Here is a 20,214-nt window from a genome sequence, read left to right as displayed (position 1 = left end):
TGAGCAGTTGTTTTTCTTTTGTTGACAGATTTGTTTCTAAGCGATTAAAGATTCAACAATTTGTTGTTTCAAAGTAAATATTTGTCTCTCAAAATTTCGATTCTCTAAATTTTTTAATTCCAAATCGAATTTAATCGTTTCAATTTCTTTGGTTTTAGATAGCATGTTAGTTTTTTCTGTTTCGAGCTCTTTTGTTAATTCTTCACATTGAAATATCAAGTTATCCCTCACTTGATTTAAGAAATCAATTTCTTCACAAGCTTTCTCATTCCACATTCTCAAGTGTTCAACTTCTCTTTCGGACTCATCCAATAATGCTCCAACGCTGTTGAAAAGTCGATCGAATTGTCTCTCACACAAAGCATCCACTGCTGCGTGTTCCTCTAAGGACGAAACAGTCTGTGATGTCACGACTCCATTTCCTGCTGTCAATGAGCTCATCATTAGTTGTTGACTATCGACATCAGGTGTCGTAGGATGTGAAATTGGTTGGAAAGAGTTATTATTCAGCAGTTGTTGTTGTTGTTGTGGTTGAAACTGCTGCAGTTGTTGTGAATGGTTCATGTATTGGTGTGGTGGGTGTACATACATCACTGGTTGTTGTGATGTATTATTCATGTTCATCATTCCCATGTGCACTCCATTGCTTTCGTTGACATTTCGCCACAACGAAGGAGTCGAAGCAGAATGCATCAACACTGGATGACGATGTGACATTGGACTTGTCATTGAAAATCGTTGTGAAGAAGGTGTTGAAGTTGTTGTCATCATATTGTTCATGTATCGATGTCTTCGAGAAGTACTCATCGGAGAAGGAGTGGAATACATGACACCATAATGATTTGGAGGAGGAAATCCATAATTGTTGTTTGTGTTGTTATTATTGGAATTGGAAGAATGATGACTCCGACTGCTATTGGGAGAAGTGTTTGGCACAATATTATGTGATGGTTGTTGTTGCTGAAATTGTGGATAATTGTTGTTGGCAATATGAAAAGCATTAGGAGATTGAAAATTAGAGGAAGAATTCTAATCCAAGTGGTCAATGATTGAAATAATGAACCAATCAATTTGTGAAATGACTTACCATATAATAAAATTGTTGTTGTTGTGGTGTGGTAATCATCTGATTCATCACGAAATTATTATTATTCAAATTAGAAAGAGCAAGTTTTGGAATTTGAAAGTGTGCTGCTGGTTGAGGTATACCCATCATGGTCATTGGATGAGTAGAAACAGATGGATGAGGAGGTGTTGTAGTAGTAGTCGAGTTGAGAAGTATTTCTCTTCCATCGGAGGATGTTTCATCATCCAATACGAGAGCAGTCTTGTCATCCTCTTGTCGATTCTCAAAACAAGTTGTTGTTTTGAGAGGAGTTGTTGTTGTTGTAGAGGATATGACTTGGTTTGTCGGAAGAGAGTGGTGGTAGGGTGTAGTTGCGTCAGATGAAGAAATGGTAACTGGTTGTTGTTGCATTTGTTTTGGCAAGAGGTGTTTTGCTGTCTCTTTAAAGGATTGACTTTTGACAATTCAATATCGTGGCATCTTCATGGTTTTCAGAACACTCTTGAGAGAAAAATTCAAAAGTTTGGGGTCATCTCGATCTTAAAAGATAGTCTCTTTCCAATAATAATTGTTTTCACACGATTATTAATTTCCCTTTGAACTGGAAAGAGAAAGGCTTATTGCTGCAATCATCAAAAAAATGTTTATCGGCAAAGACTCCCGAGAGCAACGAATCCAACAAGTAATCCATCATTTGTATCCGAGCCATCATGATAACGTCCTTGATCCTCATCAATGTGGAGAGAAGGATATTATTTCAACTCATTTCGTATGCGGAGGTCGTCCTCATGATATGAAAACAACAAGTGAAGCCATCTTGTTGCACCGATTCCCGAAAGGGGTGATTCAAGACGACAATTTTAAATTCGTCCAAGACATGCCACTGGAGCATGATGTATCATCAAATAATCATGATTTTAGTGAAATTATTCTAGTTCAATTAATGTACGTCAGCGTTGATCCGTATATGAGAGCAAGAATGCAACCAAAAACACCAAAAGGTTATTTTCCAGCATTTAAATTGAACGAGCCCATGAATAGTGGTTGTGTAGTGAAAGTTTTGGAATCCAGAAAGGGAAACAAGTTCAAGAAAGGGGATTACATATTTGGATACTTTAAATGGCAAAAAGTCCAGGTTGTAAAAATCAAAAGCACTGAATTGAAAGATTATGTCAAGCTAGATCCATCACTTGGTGTGCCACTTTCTTATTATCTTGGTGTGTTGGGAATGCCTGGAGTCACAAGTTATTGGGGTCTTTTGGATATTTGTCAACCAAAAAAGGGAGAAGTTGTGGTTGTGAGTGCTGCTTCTGGTGCTGTCGGTAGTGTGGTAAGTATGGATTGAACTTGACCATTTTCAACACAAACGTTTAAGGTTGGTCAAATTGCCAAGCTAAAGGGGTGTTTTGTGATTGGAATTTCTGGTGGATCCGAAGAGAGTGCAAAAGAGCTTAAATCCATTGGTTTTGATGAGATTATTAATTACAAACAATATCCTCATACCATCTCATTGAAACAAGCCATCGAAAAAGTATCGCCCAATGGAGGCGTTGATTGTTTCTTTGACAACGTTGGAGGTTATGTTTTAGATGCTGTTTCATTGTGTATGAACAAGTATGGAAGAATTTCTTTATGTGGAGCAATCAGGTGAGTGTTTGTTTGCACAGTATGTATGGATCATGTTCGATTTTTCTATTCAGTCAATACAATGAGGACGGAATGGAAACAGGTCCAAGAATGAATTCACTCTATGTGGTGAGAGAATTGACAGTGAAAGGATTTTTGGTGACGTCTTATTACGATAGATACGATGAGAGTATGAGAGATCTAGCAAAATGGGTGAAGGAAGGTAAAATCAAAGCCCTCGAAACCACGGTCAAAGGCTTTGAAAATATTCCAAAAGCATTGATGAAAATTTTCTCAGGGGATAAAATAGGAAAAATTGTTGTGGATTGTAGCTAGTGAAGGATGAATTCAGTACAATATTATGACATAAGATGTGACAATAACCGGTAGCACACTGATTTATTCTTTTTTATTAATATCACAGCAGTATCAAATTTAATGGGTGCTATTAAATTTGATTTTTTAAGAATATTTACAATTAAGGTAAGTATGGAGAATCAAAGATTAGTCACACAAAGTCTGGCTCTTCATCAGCTTTAGTTGGTTTTCATCAAACTTAAAAATGTCGGCGTTTGTCAATCGTTCAAGTACACTACAAGAACGACAAGATTTGTTTACAGCTCGCCGTCTATTATTTTTATCAATTACATCCCCGACATATATTAATAATTTATTGAATATGAAGATAATATTCCAATCTACATTTTCGAGTTTAATTGTCACGTTGTTGATCATGAGCATGATTCGGACCGACATCAGTGTAGCACAAGTTAGAGAAGCAAGATACCAATTTTTCAGACCAAGGCAACATCAACACCCTCCATCCCCATGCCTCAATTCTCCTCTCAATCCAGTAGCAGTCGGAGCGTCAAAAGATTTATCTGGAGTGAGTCATAAATGTGGACCAAGTAATGGAGTGGTGTTTATCCTGAATGATTGGTTGTCATCACGTGTGAATATCGAAGTTGCATCAATTATTTTACAAGAAAAGTTAGGAATTTGTGTAGATTCCGTTGCCCTTACTGTATTAGAAGGTTTGCAACTCATGAATCAACAGGGAAATGAGACACCATTGGTGTTATTAGAATTTTGGAAAATTAATCGCTATGACGAATTTAGGTACGTATAGCATACCCTTTCTACAGAATCTAAAACGACAAAAATTTTGGATTAAACTTTGATGTTCAGAACCTACGTACAAAATGGAAAGTACACCTCAGAAATTGGTGAGCTTGGCCCTCAAGGAAGAATCGGATGGTACATTCCAGAGTTCATGCTTTCTACACGTGGGGGAAATTCAGAACTTGATCAATTTGTTAGATCATATCGATATTTCCGAACAACACCAGAATATCGACTTGTGACGGGGTCGACAGGCTGGGCAATGGTTGACAAACAAATTGTGAGAAATTTAAAATTGAATTTAAAAGTTGAACAACCACCAGAGAATGGAACTGAATTGTATCTTATGAATCAATTAGACAATGCTCAACGTGACAAAACACCAGTGGTTGTGGCACTATGGACTCCTCATCAAATATTTAGTTCTCCCCATCCACCACAACGTGTCTATCTTCCTTCTTATTCAGAAGATTGCAGAAAGCAGTCGAACATTGAAAGAGGTTTAGTGGACTGTGATTACCCCCCTACCACACTATCAAAGATACAAACAGATGCAGTGTTAAAACTACCTCAACAGGTTCAAATCTTTTTAAAGAAATTCAAGTATCAAAGCGCGGATCAAATTCAAATGATGGGTGATATTTATTACAAACAAATGGATCCAAGAGATGCTGCATGTAAATGGTTAAAGAATAATACTGCATTGTGGATGTCATGGCTCAAAGTACCTGAACCTCCGGTTTCTAACCTTCGATTATCGATTGGGATAGCGGTGGCAGCAGCATTACTTGGAATTCTAGTGATTGCCATTGCTACACTCTTTATTGGATGTGTGATAAGGAAAAATTCGATGAGAAAGACTGAGAATCGGTACGCTCCTAAAAATCCTCCAATTTGCATTGTTTTCACACACATTCAAAATGCATCACTCTTATGGACTCTTGACTCCGATACCATGAAGAAAGCGATGAATATTCAAAATAAGGTCATGAGACACAATGTACGAAGGTTTCGTGGATATGAAGTGAAAACTCATTTAGATTGTTTCATGATGGCATTTTCAGACCCTATAGACGCGGTTGCCTGTTGCATGCAAATACAAAAAGATTTATTGGAATGTCAATGGACAAACGACATGATGGCATTTCCAGACATGCAACCAGTAGTATGGAATGGACATGTAGTTTATAACGGTCCAAGAGTGCGAATGGGAATTCACTATGGAAGTGACATTCAAGCTCAATTTGATCCTACCACTCGACGTTACGATTATTTTGGAACCACTGTCAATAAGGCAAGTCGAGTGGCGAGAGCATGTGAAAGTGGAGGAAGAGTTTACATTAGCGAGGAAACTTTTCAATTCATCTTGCATGTCATTTCCGAATTTAAACCCATGTCAAGGAAAGAGTCATTTTCAAACTTAGAAGTTCTCAACAGTCATTCCTATCATTTTAAGCATGCTGTTTCTAGAGGTCAGATCGTTTTTGAAAGCGTGGGAGAATATAAATTGAAAGGTCTAGAAGGAAAACACACCATCTATTGGGTCAAAGACCTTCACAATGCTCGATCGGAATATATTGAACAATTTGAAATGATATCAGCTCAACGCCCTTCTTCATTACAGCTTACAAATTCTCCACCTTTTCGAATTGATTTATCAGAAAAGGCAAAATACGATTTTAAAGTTGCAATTGAAAATGCCCTTAATAATCCATCGAAACTTTCTGAAGATGAAAAATCCATTCTCATTCAGAGATTTGTATTGTGGAGTGTCAATGATTCTAATGATATCACTAGTACATCAAATTATAGAGACAAGTGGATGGAGCATCCTGATACTTCACTCATGAAATTCATTGTAGACCTTCTGTCTCACGACGAAATTAAGGGATCTCTCAATGTAGTCACTCCCACCAACACCGCACAAACATCGGTTCTGAATACGTCAACAGGAAGTCCTAATACTGAGAAACACCGAAAAGAAAGTTGTTCATCATCATCGACCGATCATCCAACGAGTCAAGACGAAGAAGAAGCGATTACCATTCAAAATGAAGAGATTGGTGGAGAAAGCGAGCAAGCAAGTAGTAGCCGTCAAGGAGGAGAGGAAAATTCAAAATCCACGAGTGTGACGGTCGAGTCTGAAAATGTGAATCAATAGCACGAGTATGTAATTTTGGTAATAATATGTTCTCAATATGATCGCAATCGCAAATGCATTTTTGAGCAGCAATTCACGCACCACAATAGAGTCCACAACAAGGATCAAAATGGATGGAAAAAATGATCCGAAGGTTGATCAGTCATTTCAGTCATCGAAATCAATCGAACCAATTCGACCTAACTGCTTCTCTGCTAGCCCAAGACAATGACGACAAACAATTATTGAACGACGACTTGATCTTGTACATTTTACAATATTTATCATCGTCTTGTATCGTGAATGTGTGCATGAGAATTTCAAAACAATGGTTCCGAGTCTCTCTGAAATATCCTCTCGAGTTTAATTTCTTTGAAATGAGACTCAAAGACAAACAAAAGCACGAAAACTTTCAAAGATTTTCAAAATGTCGGATTGATATGAATATCACAACACTAGTCTTGAAATCCAATCATTTAGGGAAAAACGGAGCAAAATTACTTTCTCAAAGCTCACGTATGAAATCAGTGACTTACCTGAGCCTCAGTTGTAATAATCTTCAAATTGAAGGAGCTAAACTAATTGCTGAGAGTGAAAATTTGAAGAATTTAACTCGATTACGAATATCAGGAAATCGATTGCAATCAACAGGAGCAGCTCTAATATTCACAAGCAAGAATTTGAATAATTTGAAACGTCTCGAAATTGGCTACAATAGAATTGGACCCAAAGGACTTGGTATTCCTTCGATTACATTAGATCAGTTAACAACGCTTGACATTGGTGGAAATGCCATCAGTAATGAAAATTTGAAATTTTTAGCATCATGTGAAGCATTGGGTCATTTAACTGATTTAGATTTGAGTGAAAACGATATTGATTCTGAAGGGTTGTCACCATTTGTCCACAGCACGTACATGCAAAACATTACTTCGTTGAATCTTCTCGGAAATTCGATAGGAACTGAACGAGGAGTGGAAATTCTCGCACACAGTGAATTTATGAAAAATTTAACACGTCTCGACTTGGGAGTAAATTCCATAGAAATTGAAGGACTCAAAGCATTGACATCAAGTCCTTTCATTTCAAACCTCAAAGAATTGCATTTGAATTGCAATCGTTTCAATAGTGTGAAACCAATTACTTCATGTTCATATCTCACTCATTTAACTTGCTTGGATTTGAGTTATAATCATATTGGAGATGAAGGAGCTCGAGAAATTGCGAACAGTGAATATTTGAAAAATTTGCAATTTCTTTATATATCCGTCAACAAAATTAGGGATGAAGGAGCACTTGCCATCGCGAAGAGTGAAAATTTCAATCATTTAACAGAGTTGCATCTCGTGGGCAATTGTATCCATGAGTCTGGAAAAGAAGCAATATTGAAAAGGTTCTCATACTTAAATCCTAACCATAACATCTTTATCAATGGTCAAAATCCGTGAATAATGTTCGCTGCCTTAAGACACCGGAAAAGACATTGACCCAGATAAGAGCAATCTTTTCCAAACTTCCATTTGGTAATTTTCTCAAGTTAGTCTACAACTTGGAGGCGGCAGCTAGCAATAGGCTCAACCAAACAACGTGTCATCATTGGCGTTGCAAAAAGATCCTCCAACCAATCCGGTGTTTTGCAAACTTTACAACGGAATTTTTCCAACCAATCCGGTGTTTTGAATTTTTTTTTGGTATCTCTCGCTCCTCTACAAAACCTCGTGCCATCACACCACTACAACGGAACTCTCAAAAAAAAACAATTCAACAACTCATCAACAACAATACTCCACTAAACCATGACTGCTCCATCCTTTGACGAAGTGTTAGATAAACTCAAATCCTTCTTGGAGATTCCTGAAGATCAACAACCCAAGGAATGTCCCTTCAACGCTGAAGAGAAGAAAGTCTTTATTCAAAATCATAGTTCCATGGTCCAACAATGTCCAGCCTTCCATGATCATGGTTGTCCTTTCTCTAAAATTCATTCCGTGAGAGCTTTTAAAGAGAAGTTGAGTCATATCCCACAATTGGAACAACGATGTCCTGCCATGGCTGGTCAGACTCATACTCATGATGTCGTTGCACAGATTATGAAGGATTAACTTTCAAGATGATATCATCATCATTGATCTCCCTAATTTATTTTGTGTATGGTTTGACAATGATGAGCCATTCACGTACATGTATGAACCAGAGAATCCTGTGTATGGCTCTTTTTGTAAAGAAGACCCTAATCTCTAATGTGAATAAAAACTGAAGATGTCGAGTTATGATTATTAATTTCATCTCATCATTGATGTCAGTGATCACGTCTTTACAAAATTAAAATGACACACTGTGGTTGACTCAGCCAAACTTTGTTAGTGTGCTGTTTGGCACTTGTGTTTGGCACTCATGTCGCAAAGACTTGATGCAGAAAATCCAAACAGAAAAAATCAAGTCGTGTCATCGGAAGATCGGAAGGATTCATCCACGACACTTGTGTTAAAGTAATTCAAAATAATTTTTGAAAAATAATTTAACAATGTCCAAGAAGAGGAGTGTGATTCAATTCGATGCATTTCAAGAACAATACTTTCCGCAAGTGGATGCTCTCTTTAAAATTGGATTTGGATTTGAAGAAGATTTACCTGCAAAATTAAATCATTCTTCCATGGGAGGAATGACAACTTCTTGTGTGGCCATCTACAGACATGATTTTCAACAACAAAATGAAGACCATAGTGCTGCTGATAACCATGCTGATGATAAAAATGATGATGAATACTTTGAATTGGAATCGTTTGATCCTCAACTTGCAGATATGGATGGTCAGGTGGTTGGATTTCATCTATTATATGCTCCAAATTGTTGGCAGCCACAAGATTTTCCATTGGAATTCAATGTAAGCGAATATAGTTATGGATTGGATCAATTAGGATTTTGTGAAGCAGTGGCCGTTCATCCGAGAATGCAACAGCGAGGAATTGGAAAGAAAATGTACGTTTGGTCAGAAAAAAAAGTTCGCCAACTGAATCCAAATTGTAAAGGTTTTATTACGCATGTGTGGACCGAAAGTTCTGGAGCTTTGCCTTTGTCTAAGGCAAATAGTAGTAGCTCCTCGAAAGCGGGTGGTGTCCATAGAATCATTAAAATTCACAAGAATGCATGGAGACAGTACTATTTGGATTGCGGACTTGTTTGCAATTTTTGTAATGCAATTTGTTGTTGCACTTCGGCCGAGTGTGAGACTTTATTTAATGCACCCAATGAGAAGTAAATTGACAATAATAATTAATAGTTCAAAATAATAGTTCAGAATTTGAGGATGGGGTGCAGTTGCACTCGACACAGTTTCCATATTTCAGACCATTGTTACGGCAAAGATGTTGAAAGAGTCAGTGGTCGTTGTTAAATACTTGTGGATGTGCTCCATGCGGCATTAATTGATTGTTGCATTTTCAACTTGAGGATGCACCACATTTACCGCAGACAGTTTCGAAGTACTACCTGCATTGGAAGTCTCCTGATGTTCAATTAATTCAAGCATTTCTTCATTAGTGAGAACTGCAGATTCATGATGTTTAGCGTTAAGCATATATGTTTGCGTTAAACCTTTTCCTTTCACTGCAACCGATAAGCACACGTAGAAAAATATTTTCGCAACACTTACCTTCCAGTTTGCGCTCCTCAAACGAGAAACCTAAATCATATACTCTCTCATAAGAGCTTCTTGAAATTTGTATTCGACCAGGTTTAGATGTTGACTCCATTCTTGATGCAACATTAATGGTGTCCTATATGGAGTTGTTGTTATCACAAATACATGTCAAAGTGATCAATCATTATACTTACTCCCCACATGTCGTAGGCAAACTTTTTACGTCCAATCACACCAGCAACGATGGCACCTGTGTTAATACCAACTCTAATATTCACTTGCTCGTCCAAATTATTTCTCCTAAATGTAGCGTTATAGCTTCGGATAACAGAAAATGTTTCCATGGCAAACTGTCATGATCACAATGTGTTAACTTCTTTACTTCATACAATCCATAACTTACCCGAAGCATACGTTCAGGACTGTCAGATTGACCTCCATCGCTATGAAGTCCTCCCGCACAAAAGTAAGCATCTCCAATGGTCTTCACTTTTTCGAGGTGATACTTGTCAGTCAAGTCATCAAATCCAATAACTATTGTATTCAGCATCATGACCAGCTCTGTTGGTGTCAGTTTTGAAGAAATGCTGGTAAAGCTTACCATATCACTAAAGAAACAGGTGACATCTGGGAATTTTTCTGCTATTAAGGAAGCACCTGTTTTTGAAAATATAAAATACTCTTAGGAAATAAAAGCTATAATATTAAAGTGCATACCTGATTTCAGCTGACTCGCAACAGCGGCTGGTAAAATGTTCAATAATAAATTTTCTGAATTCTTTTTTTCTTCGGCAAGTAAGGCATTATGTTTTTTTTCTGACGTAATGTCCTTGATAAATGCTGTAATGACATGCTTCTTTTGGAATACAGTCACGAATACGCTCATCTTTCCTGGGAAGGTTGATTGATTTTTTCTTACACAATCGATTTCCGCCGTTTCTCCTTTCGGATCTCTTTCTGTGACCACGCTTTTCATTGATTCAATCATTTTCTTAATTTCCTCTTGCTTTTCTTTTGCAAATAAGGATATTAGAGAATTGCCAACAACATCTTGTTGCTGATATCCAAACATTCTTTGGGCAGCTGCGTTGAAAACATCAATGCCAAGTGAATTATTACACAATATCACGCCATCAACTGCTCCGTTGATAATGGACAGGAGTTTTGCATCTTCTCGTTCTGAACTGGATGTAGAATTCTGAAAGAGTTTGGAAAACGAAAAGCCCTCACCAACTGAATGATATAGGACAAAATTCTTCAACTTATCATTGGATTCTACAGTTTCAATGCTTACATAATTGAACATAGTCCTCAGAGCAAATGTTGTTTTGGAGTGGCTAGAAAGAGCTTGAAACATTAATATTCCTAAAAGTATTAAAGTTAAAAATCCAATGATTGCAAACGCAATTAATTGATCAATAAGAGGATTGGAAGATTCTTGTGCAAATACATTAGAGAAGCTCACTAATTTCTTGGAAATAAGAGTCAACAGAGTTCCAACGTTGAACACCAAAATAGCATCGTCGTGTATAGCCTTTTTTTCCATGGTAACATCTTCCATTACTTGCCTTCCTTTAGTTATCAGGTCTGTCATCATGTAATCAATTCCAATCTCACATGATGTATCGTTATTAAGGGATGCCCTTGTTTGCTCAAGCGTACAATTAAGGTCTCCCCTAATCATCTTATCCGTGGAAGGAAACATTCCAAGAACTAGAGTTTCGTATGGCTTGATAGAGCTTCCAAACATGCACAAGTTCCAAAAGTATCTTACATTGTAAATTACCTTATCAAAATTTGACTTTATCTTCGATAGCTCAGTTTGAGACAGAAGTGGTAATTTATCAATAGATGTCCCAACATGGATGTATGTCTCCACTATTGAAAACACAGCATCTTGTAAATGTGTCATCGCATCAAATCCATCTTGCATAGTGACGTAACTCTCGAAAGAGTAGGTGGAATTTCTCAAAGCGGTTTGTAAAAACATGCCACAGCAAATCATGACAATGGCAGTCAATAATGCTGAAACAAGTATAAAAAAATTTTGAGGTTTGAAAAGGGCATTCTTTGAGATATGAATTGAAACTTCGTCGCCAACCTTCTTACTAAGAGTTTGAAATGTTTTCCCAATCTCATTCTTGGAAACATTGGAGTGTAAAAGCTTCACCTGCTTATATAATATTGTTAGATCATGTCTCTCGTAAACTAAATAAAGTAGACTGAACACAAAAAATAGTGACAGTGATACTGCCGTGTAAATAGTGAACATGCTATTAACTTGTTGAGCGTTCGCCATTGCATGATCTATAAACGCACGGCAAAAGTTAGCGTAGGCACGTGTAAATGTTTGTTGATTTCTGTACATGACCATGAATGCGTAACTTGAAAATGTTTCTAACATCATTCCTTCCTCGCTCGTCAATATTTTGTCGGTAAGTTCAATTAATAGGTTATTAATATCTGTGATAGTTGCATTTTCAATTGAGCTAATATTATAAAATTTTTCATTAATGCTACCAATTTTTGGAAGTATCACATTGTAATAGGTCTCATGGTAATACGAATAAATAATATACTCAAATTCTGCGTTATATGCTTGTTGTTGTAGTGTCACCAAAACTTGTTGAGCTTCTTGAATCATTTTCTTATTGAGCATGGAGTTCGTAAACAGCTCAGTTACTGGCGATTTCACTACATCCTGGGACATTGTGGTATTCAAGCCAGTTTTGGAAAATATTTGATACCCTCGTAGTCCAACAAGAATATTGGTTGGTACGTAAATAGGACTACAAACATCAATCACATGAACAACATTTCTTGTAACCTGCATTGAGAAATTATATGATAAAGCCACTCCTGCAACCAGCAATGACAAAGCCAATAGCATGTATAAGACATAGATTGCAAGTTGAACAAATCTACTTTGAGGAACGCTTAGAGAACTTCTAAAAACCATTTCTCTCTTGGCTTCATTTGTAGCACTTTCTATTCCGTTAAAGTTGTCTAATGACTCGCGTTCACTTGTGTGCCCACCGTCCTCATTGATATCTTTTGAGCTACTAAATAAAGAAGTAAAAGATTTGATCTTTTTTTCTTCCGCTGAATGCGGATTCATATCTTCTGAAGTATCTGGATGAACTCTGTTTTTGTTTTTCTTGCTGTTCTTGTACATGGATCTTCGGTGCAAGGATTCATCTTCCTCCAAGCTAGAAGCTTCAATATAATACTCATTTGCTAGTTCCTTATTGAATTTGAAAGCTTCAACATATTGGGCATATTGACGTAGCACTGTCTTATCGTTGTAATTCATGGCCAACAGGTGACTGAAAATTTTGTCACATTCTCCAGTCAATGAGGCGCAGCGAATAATAATTTTTTCAACCTTGATCATATCAATTACTTCACTGGTCATCTCCTTAAGATCATGTCAAGCCAAGATTTTTGAAACTTTGTTCGAAAGAAAGACACAAACCTTCCAAAAATGACGATGCAGAGCAGTTAGTTCAAGCATTGATTTTTGAATCTTGGCAAGCACAGTTTTCAATTCAATCGTGTTTCCAGATGTTTTAGTCTCATCAGATATGAAAACCTCAATTTCTTTTAGCTTTTGCCCAATTATATATCTATTATAAATGTTGGGTCTACGTTTCATTGCTCTCTTAAGCAATGCTTGAGCAAAAACATGGGCATTGGGATCACCATGCAACACATAAGCAATCAAAAGCGATGAGAGAATAATCAAGTTAAAATCTGTAAATGTCTTTGAAGATGATGCCGATCTAACAAACGCAATGCACTGCGCTAAATCATGGTCCTCATCATCCAACTTGGCTCCCACTCTAGACATGGTAAACTTGATAAATAAGGTTAACTTTTTAAAATTGTGATCTTCTTGCACTTGGGAATATAGAGCGGAGGCTTCTTTTTCAACAGTGCCAGAACTACCCTCATGTAAAATCATATACTTCTTTCGAACAAAGTTTATAACAAATCTTGTGTATAGTTCCATTGATAGAGCACCAATTAAGGAAAACAAAACAACCATTCCAATAGTCATCATTGACATTCCAATTCCCAAATCTTTCTCATTGGTTGGGTTTACGAAAAACGATATGAGACCTCCAATGCTGGTACCTAAACGAGCGAACACAACACCGCTCACAATAGTATTTTCAAATCTCCTCATCATTGGCACACTTTTGAAAACAAATACTATGGTACAAATAGAAACAACTGTATGAATAATAGAGCGAGCATAGGCAAATTCAGGAGGTATCAAATAATGAAAGAGAATAGAAATAATGTTTCCAACGATAATTAGTGGCTGGAATAGCAAACTATCAAAAATCATGGGAGTAGAGTTGCGTGGATGCGAGTTAGGGACCACAAAGGTAGCAAGGGTCGCTAAAAGTACGTAAGCACAAGTAAAAATAATCACCAGTATGTACAAGGCCATGTTTTGAGTTCCAAAGCATTCATAATCGGGATAACGGTTTAGCAAGTTCATCGAAGATTGCGATTGTATGAGGGTACTATTTGAGCTATTGCTCAATCCAAGTATTACTTCTCGTGTCCGAACCGGTAGGGATCCATAGCTGCAATCAATAAACGATGTCATTACAAAGGTACTAGGGCCAGTCAATAGAATAGCAAGAAAGGATTTGACGAATATCACTTGTTGATAAATTTTGATATATCGGGATGAAGTACGTGCACCTCTCCAACTCAATACATAGATTGTGATGAGCAATAACATTAGAAAAATAACAAAGCACGTGAGCACTAAAGATCCCATAAAAGGCATGATATCCATTGAAAAAGTTACAGGGTAATTTAGCACATTCAGTAGCCAGCTTCCCCATTGCCCATAATGAAAATCAGTAGCACTCAATACTGGCATCCAAATCCAAATCCAAAAATTCCAGCTATAAGACAACAAAAAGATCAGAAACGGCTTCATTCCTTTCTGTCTATGATTATTCTGCATCATGTAGAGAAAATTCAACAGTTCATTCTTAACTTTGATTTGAATTGAGGCTAGAGCATCGGAGCTCGTTTCAAGTGTCTCGCTTGTGAGCAACGAGTCTGAGTGTGTTACTGAGGCCGCCATATTTTTGCAAGCCTTTTTTTGTGTGTTGCTCTTATGAGGAAACGCACATTGCCTTATTGTGGATTTACCGCTTTAGCACATTATGAGACGCCTTCACAGTTGTTGCGTGTGACCCAACAAACGAAAATTTGAAATGATGAGCCATGCATGCAATATTTTTCTAGTAGTAGTTGCAAACTTTTGCTGCGTCGGCTGTATTCACAATGAGTTCACACGACAGCTTTAAAAACCATGAGCAGAATAATGAGAGTGAGATGGGTGCCAAAAAGTAACTCCATAACAAAATCTCTATTTCATAAAGAAAGTGTATAAGACAACAACGATACACAACATGAAAAGAACATGATCATTTCAATCAAATGTAAACTTACCACATGTTTCATGCTGTCCATAATTCGAATTCACGGCACTGAGAGCAGTGATAGCAATGGCAGGAGGAGTTGAGAATTGAATCAAAATCACCAAAAAGAAGAGAGGATCAGTAATATTCGAAAAGCCTGATGGGAAGAGAGCTCTCGAAGCAAACATTAAGGCAACACCAATCAGTGGAAAAATAACCATTTTGATCGTGATGGCAAATAGCAAAGCGGTCGGATTCAGTTTCTTAATTTTCAAAATGTTCCATACATGAATGATAGCTGCCAAAAAAACGTGTTTCACTTTCGCAACACCATTTAAAAGTGCCATTCGAATAGGGGTGTAACGAGTCGACAATGATTCATGTGTGGGCTCTATTATTTGGGAGGAATGACTTGTGTCATCGTCGTGTTTCTTTGAATCTTCCAATAATTGTAATGGATCATGATTGTGTGGTGTTGCCTGAATTGCAATATTCGATCCAAGAATAATGAGAGAAACTGGTGCCACGGCCTGTCCAAAAACTTCACACAAGTGTTTGATGGTGGACACAAATGGAGGAGGGTTCACAATGAGGAAATTTTTCAAGTCCGTACTCACCACAGAGATCATTAAGGCAAGAAATATGGCAGCCAATGGAGGATTCAAAATAATGTTATGAAGCATGAAAAGTCCAAAATTCTTTGCCATTTGCTTCATCTTACTCGTTCGTGAGATGCGTGGAGATGGTTGCACTTGTTGTGAGATGACCTGTGTTGGAAGTGTACTTTCAATAGGTGATGACTCTGTGCTGAGATGATTTTCCTGAATGGGTGTCATTTCCAATTCTTCTAAAGTGTTGGGAAGTAAATTGGACTCGGATGAGGTTAGAATATGTCGTTCTTCGTACTTTTTAAAGGAAAGTTCGTCTTCTTGCAAATTACTTGAAGAAGGCTCGTAGGGGAGAATGGTTTCATTTCCTTCGTGCAATTTGGTAATATTTGTTACAATGTGTTGATTTTCTAAACTTTCTAAACTTCTTGCTGTGTGTGGAGGAGCCTCCAACGACTCTTGAGAAGATCCAGGATCTGTTTGTAATCGTACGATCACTTCTTGTTGCTGCTCTGATCCTTTTCTGTAAATGTATGTTCCTAGTGTGTAAAAAGCAATCTCCACAGGTACAATGAAAATAGAAATGGCTGTAATAGAGCTTTTATATGCCTCAGCGTATGGTATTTTGTAAAATGCAGGTGTATTATCGACAAGAGTATCATTGGCGTTCATTGGATATAACCAAGAGGTTTGATAACCATTTGTTACAACACTAGCTTCATTCTCTGCTTTTTCAATAGGATTCGTAGTAGACAGATAGCACAGAGCTGATAAATAAATTAAGGGTAGAGACACCGAGTTATGACAAAACAAGCTCACAAAATAAATGTCCTGTTCAGTCTTACTCATCTTGTCCATATTCTCCAAAAATTGAGAACGCTTTCCAAACACATTCAATAACTTGGTGGCCATCCATCGAAAAGGTCCCTATGCAATATTTTGAGATAAACCACTCGAATTCGCACCACACAACAACACACTTACCACAATGCATTTAAATGTGAAATTATTAAACACTAATTTACCAACAATGACAGCCAACACTTGATTAATGGCTCCAAATATTAAAATCATATAAAGTTTTTGCAGTAAATCCAATGAAAATGATGTCGCCATATCTTTGAAGAATAATGTAGGAATAAATAAATTGAACCAAATCTTTGATAGAAACCTGAATCGGACCAAATCATCACACCAAGATTTCGTGTGTCAACAACACACTTACCTGATGTGTTCTGCTGTAATGATTTTCATTTTGGTTAGAAGAAAACCAATCGAACACTCGACAATGACTTCAAAAGTGGACGAGAAGCTGGTAATAAACAATGAGGCCTGAAATGCAGCGGATGACGTTGTGGTCATGTTTTTCAATATTGTGTTAAAAAACAAATTCCGAATGATAAATAGTCGTCGAGTAATTATTTTGTCTGTTAGATCTACTACTATGAAATAGAGGATGTTATTCAGGTACTAGTTGTTGAAAATTGCACACGCGTACATCCACACCCGAATTCCTTGTTGCAAACGATTGGTTTGGCTCACTCCAATCAAATTGGACAATTTTTAGGAAAGTTGCACAAAAAACAATTTTGAACTCCACACACCGAATTGGCCATGTTACTTCGAAAATCATCATTGTCATCATTACTTTCCTGTCATCATCGTTGCATAAAAACAACGAGCAGTACCACACCATTGAAGTCATCTCTCATTCATCATGATTCTGTAAAATTAAAATTATTATTCATTGAAAACTATTCCAACGGAGTTGCTCAAGCACATGCTCATTTTCATCATCATTCCTTTATTGCTCTGAATTCATCCAATAATTCATCCAAAATTTTGCTCAAAAACACAACAGTCGGAACCACTCCCACGAAACCTCTCAAATTTAAAGCATCATCATCGGATCCAAATAATTCATCTTCTAAAGGCGACTCGAAAAGCAAGCCAAAAAGTAATTTCTTTTTCAATTTAACACTCGGATGCTCATTGGCAATATTTGCATTGATGCAATACGTTAACTATCATGAAGATCTTGATCCAGATGCAAATAATGATGATTGGAAGCTGTTATTTTCTTCTTTGGAAGGAGAACAAGATCCATCAAACCATACCAAGGTCAAATATTCGGTGTTCACTAAACGGCATCACTTCAAGATGAACGAGTTTATTGCCATGTCTTCCAATTCATATATTACACAAGTGCAAGACGAGGAAGGTGGTGAGAATTTAATCGTGCTCTACAATCCCATCAAGCTCACGGAACAAACCAAACAACATCTTAATAGCTTGTTCTCTCCAAATCTTAGAAATACTTTTGTAATTGTTCTTCCAAATACTGAACATACGTCCTTCTTTGGAGATTATTATCACGATTATTGCTACAAGGAGGCTTCGAAAAAGCACAATGCTCGAGTTTTATTTCTTTGTCAAAAAGATGCTAAGGACATGTTTATTGAGCTAGCAAGGAAGAATATTGTTGTAAGAAAAGAAACCCCAGTGACAGCAGAAATTAATATTGAGTCTGATTTGTTTATGGAGTTTGGAAGATTTTCTGCCGTCTCAAAGAAGGAGACAGCAAGAGATCAGAGAAAGGAGATTGTGGACCTGGTCACCAAACATTTTGAAATTATCAGAGTGAAAGGTATTGACCCAAGAGTTGAGGAAAGTTTACTTTATCACAAAGCATCGAAAACTCTAATGGCTTGTGACCTGATTATGAACTTAGAAGGCCACACAGCTCAAGATCCTATTATCAAACTGAAACGTCCACAATATGAGCCTTATGTCTTGAAATACTCTCGACATTTTAAGTTTGGAAAGGAGATGGATGCTCCCTATCTCGACAAGAACATGTTACATGATATTCCAAAAATCAGAGAGTCTCTCAATCAAGCGGTTCGCTTGCCATGGAATGGTGTAGGAATGGCTCATGGAAATACCATTGTGATTGAGAACACACCTGAAGGAAGAAAGAGAGAGGAGGAATTAAAACAAAAGTGGCTATCTTCTTGGGAATCTAAATTCACAGCTTAGTAAAAGAAGGATGCTCTCTATTTTGGTAGGTACAGAGATTGGATTTTGGCATACAAAAAAATGAGCAATAATGTCATCACGCTACAAGTTGGACAATGTGGAAATCAGGTTGGACACTCATTTTTTAAAGCCTTATCCTCGCAAATAATTCAAAAGAAAACATCGTCTACAATGATCGGAACACAATCAATACTTCATGAGGAAACTGTTTTACCATTCGGGGATGGAGCTTTGGATTGCTTTTTCAGACCAAATACATCAAATACTGGAGATTCAATGATAGCGAGAGCAGTACTTGTAGACATGGAGCCAAAAGTTATACAACAAACACTAAATTTAACGAATCGGAGAGCAGAGGGAAATTTATTTGAATACAGTGCCGCAAGCACGTTTCACAAACAATCGGGAAGCGCAAATAATTGGGCCTATGGATTTAATTTTCATGGGCCAAATTCTGCTGATGCAATCATGGATATTGTGCGGAAAGAAGCTGAACATTGTGATGGATTGTCTGGATTTATGCTTCTTCAGAGTATGGCTGGAGGCACAGGATCAGGGCTTGGATGTTATCTTTCGGAGCAACTTCGTGACGAATTTCCTCATTCTTTCATTTGCAATCAAGTGGTTTGGCCTCACGAAGCTGGAGAAGTTATTGTTCAAAACTATAACACACTTCTCACACTACAAAAATTATATGAAATTTCAGATGCTATTTACATTTTCAAAAACGATCAACTGGATCTTACCTGCAAACGATTAATGGGAATTCCAAGCCCCTCGTTTAATGACATGAATAAGGTAATTGCAGATCATCTCACATGTCTCACATTACCAAGTTATCATTCAAACAACCCAGAACAAGAATGTCAGTTACTATTTGACCCAATTCAACACTTGTGTGCTCATCCAGCATACAAAATTTTGAATTCTAGAATTATTCCTCACATATCTTCAAAAAGCAAGGATTACAGCGTTTTTAGATGGGAAGGTTTATTAAAACATTTACATCAAATGCTGATTGCTGACGCACCGATTGAAGAATGCATTAACTGGAAGCTCAACACCACAGATAAGAGATGGTTTGGCTTTCTTAATAGATCCATTTCAAATTTAATGATTTTAAGAGGAAAAGAAATTAGTGGAATACCTGCCGACAGTATCAGTCCATTCTTTAACAAGAACATTTACTCTAGTTTTTTGTCTCCTAAAGAGGCAATGAAATTTTATCTTAACGAAAACCCTGTTGGATTCAATGGTTTTGAGAAGACTGCCTATTTGTTGAGTAATTGTCAATCCATTGTCTCTCCTCTTGAAAAAGTAATTTCAAAAGCGTTCCAAATGTTCAACGCAGGAGCTTATTTGCATTACTACAGCAAATACAAAGTTGGAAAAGAAGAAATGGAGGAAATGTTTATTAGGACAGAACAAGTATTATTCGACTACAAAAATGTGTAATTAGAGATACAGAGTGCCGTAAAGAAAATTTTGGAAGGGGATTGGAGTATGTGGTGGAAAGTTGG

At 37.1% G+C, this 20,214-nt stretch overlaps 9 protein-coding genes across 9 annotated transcripts; 7 read left to right on the top strand and 2 right to left on the bottom strand.

Moving 5' to 3' along the window:
• Positions 1-36: 36 nt before the first annotated feature.
• C9374_007418 (uncharacterized protein) lies at positions 37-1,477 on the bottom strand (the record flags this gene model as incomplete). Its single annotated transcript, XM_044697381.1, has 2 exons — positions 37-1,029; positions 1,088-1,477. 2 exons carry the CDS (start codon positions 1,475-1,477, stop codon positions 37-39), a joined length of 1,383 nt encoding a protein of 460 aa, XP_044546541.1.
• A 229-nt stretch (positions 1,478-1,706) lies between these two features.
• On the top strand, positions 1,707-3,028 carry C9374_007417 (uncharacterized protein; the record flags this gene model as incomplete). The annotated part of the gene is made up of 3 exons (XM_044697380.1): positions 1,707-2,396; positions 2,442-2,713; positions 2,767-3,028. 3 exons carry the CDS (start codon positions 1,707-1,709, stop codon positions 3,026-3,028), a joined length of 1,224 nt encoding a protein of 407 aa, XP_044546540.1.
• Positions 3,029-3,254: 226 nt separating this feature from the next.
• On the top strand, positions 3,255-5,975 carry C9374_007416 (uncharacterized protein; the record flags this gene model as incomplete). The annotated part of the gene is made up of 2 exons (XM_044697379.1): positions 3,255-3,811; positions 3,881-5,975. The coding sequence occupies 2 exons, from the start codon at positions 3,255-3,257 to the stop codon at positions 5,973-5,975; spliced, it is 2,652 nt and encodes an 883-aa protein (XP_044546539.1).
• A 122-nt stretch (positions 5,976-6,097) lies between these two features.
• Positions 6,098-7,402, top strand: C9374_007415 (uncharacterized protein; the record flags this gene model as incomplete). Its single annotated transcript, XM_044697378.1, has 1 exon — positions 6,098-7,402. One exon carries the CDS (start codon positions 6,098-6,100, stop codon positions 7,400-7,402), a length of 1,305 nt encoding a protein of 434 aa, XP_044546538.1.
• Positions 7,403-7,750: 348 nt separating this feature from the next.
• Positions 7,751-8,056, top strand: C9374_007414 (uncharacterized protein; the record flags this gene model as incomplete). Its single annotated transcript, XM_044697377.1, has 1 exon — positions 7,751-8,056. The coding sequence occupies one exon, from the start codon at positions 7,751-7,753 to the stop codon at positions 8,054-8,056; it is 306 nt and encodes a 101-aa protein (XP_044546537.1).
• A 422-nt stretch (positions 8,057-8,478) lies between these two features.
• Positions 8,479-9,213, top strand: C9374_007413 (uncharacterized protein; the record flags this gene model as incomplete). Its single annotated transcript, XM_044697376.1, has 1 exon — positions 8,479-9,213. The coding sequence occupies one exon, from the start codon at positions 8,479-8,481 to the stop codon at positions 9,211-9,213; it is 735 nt and encodes a 244-aa protein (XP_044546536.1).
• A 162-nt stretch (positions 9,214-9,375) lies between these two features.
• C9374_007412 (uncharacterized protein) lies at positions 9,376-17,017 on the bottom strand (the record flags this gene model as incomplete). The annotated part of the gene is made up of 9 exons (XM_044697375.1): positions 9,376-9,560; positions 9,607-9,730; positions 9,789-9,944; positions 9,998-10,251; positions 10,312-13,012; positions 13,070-14,490; positions 15,079-16,582; positions 16,640-16,826; positions 16,881-17,017. 9 exons carry the CDS (start codon positions 17,015-17,017, stop codon positions 9,376-9,378), a joined length of 6,669 nt encoding a protein of 2,222 aa, XP_044546535.1.
• A 252-nt stretch (positions 17,018-17,269) lies between these two features.
• C9374_007411 (uncharacterized protein) lies at positions 17,270-18,694 on the top strand (the record flags this gene model as incomplete). Its single annotated transcript, XM_044697374.1, has 1 exon — positions 17,270-18,694. The coding sequence occupies one exon, from the start codon at positions 17,270-17,272 to the stop codon at positions 18,692-18,694; it is 1,425 nt and encodes a 474-aa protein (XP_044546534.1).
• Positions 18,695-18,754: 60 nt separating this feature from the next.
• Positions 18,755-20,149, top strand: C9374_007410 (uncharacterized protein; the record flags this gene model as incomplete). The annotated part of the gene is made up of 1 exon (XM_044697373.1): positions 18,755-20,149. One exon carries the CDS (start codon positions 18,755-18,757, stop codon positions 20,147-20,149), a length of 1,395 nt encoding a protein of 464 aa, XP_044546533.1.
• Between the last annotated feature and the right edge of the window lie 65 nt (positions 20,150-20,214).

The sequence above is a fragment of the Naegleria lovaniensis genome (genome assembly GCF_003324165.1).
Source record: "Naegleria lovaniensis strain ATCC 30569 chromosome Unknown tig029, whole genome shotgun sequence".
NCBI classification, from domain to species: domain Eukaryota; phylum Heterolobosea; class Eutetramitea; order Acrasida; family Naegleriidae; genus Naegleria; species Naegleria lovaniensis.
Note: the sequence above shows the minus strand (reverse complement) of the source record. Positions and strands in the feature narration are given on the sequence as shown.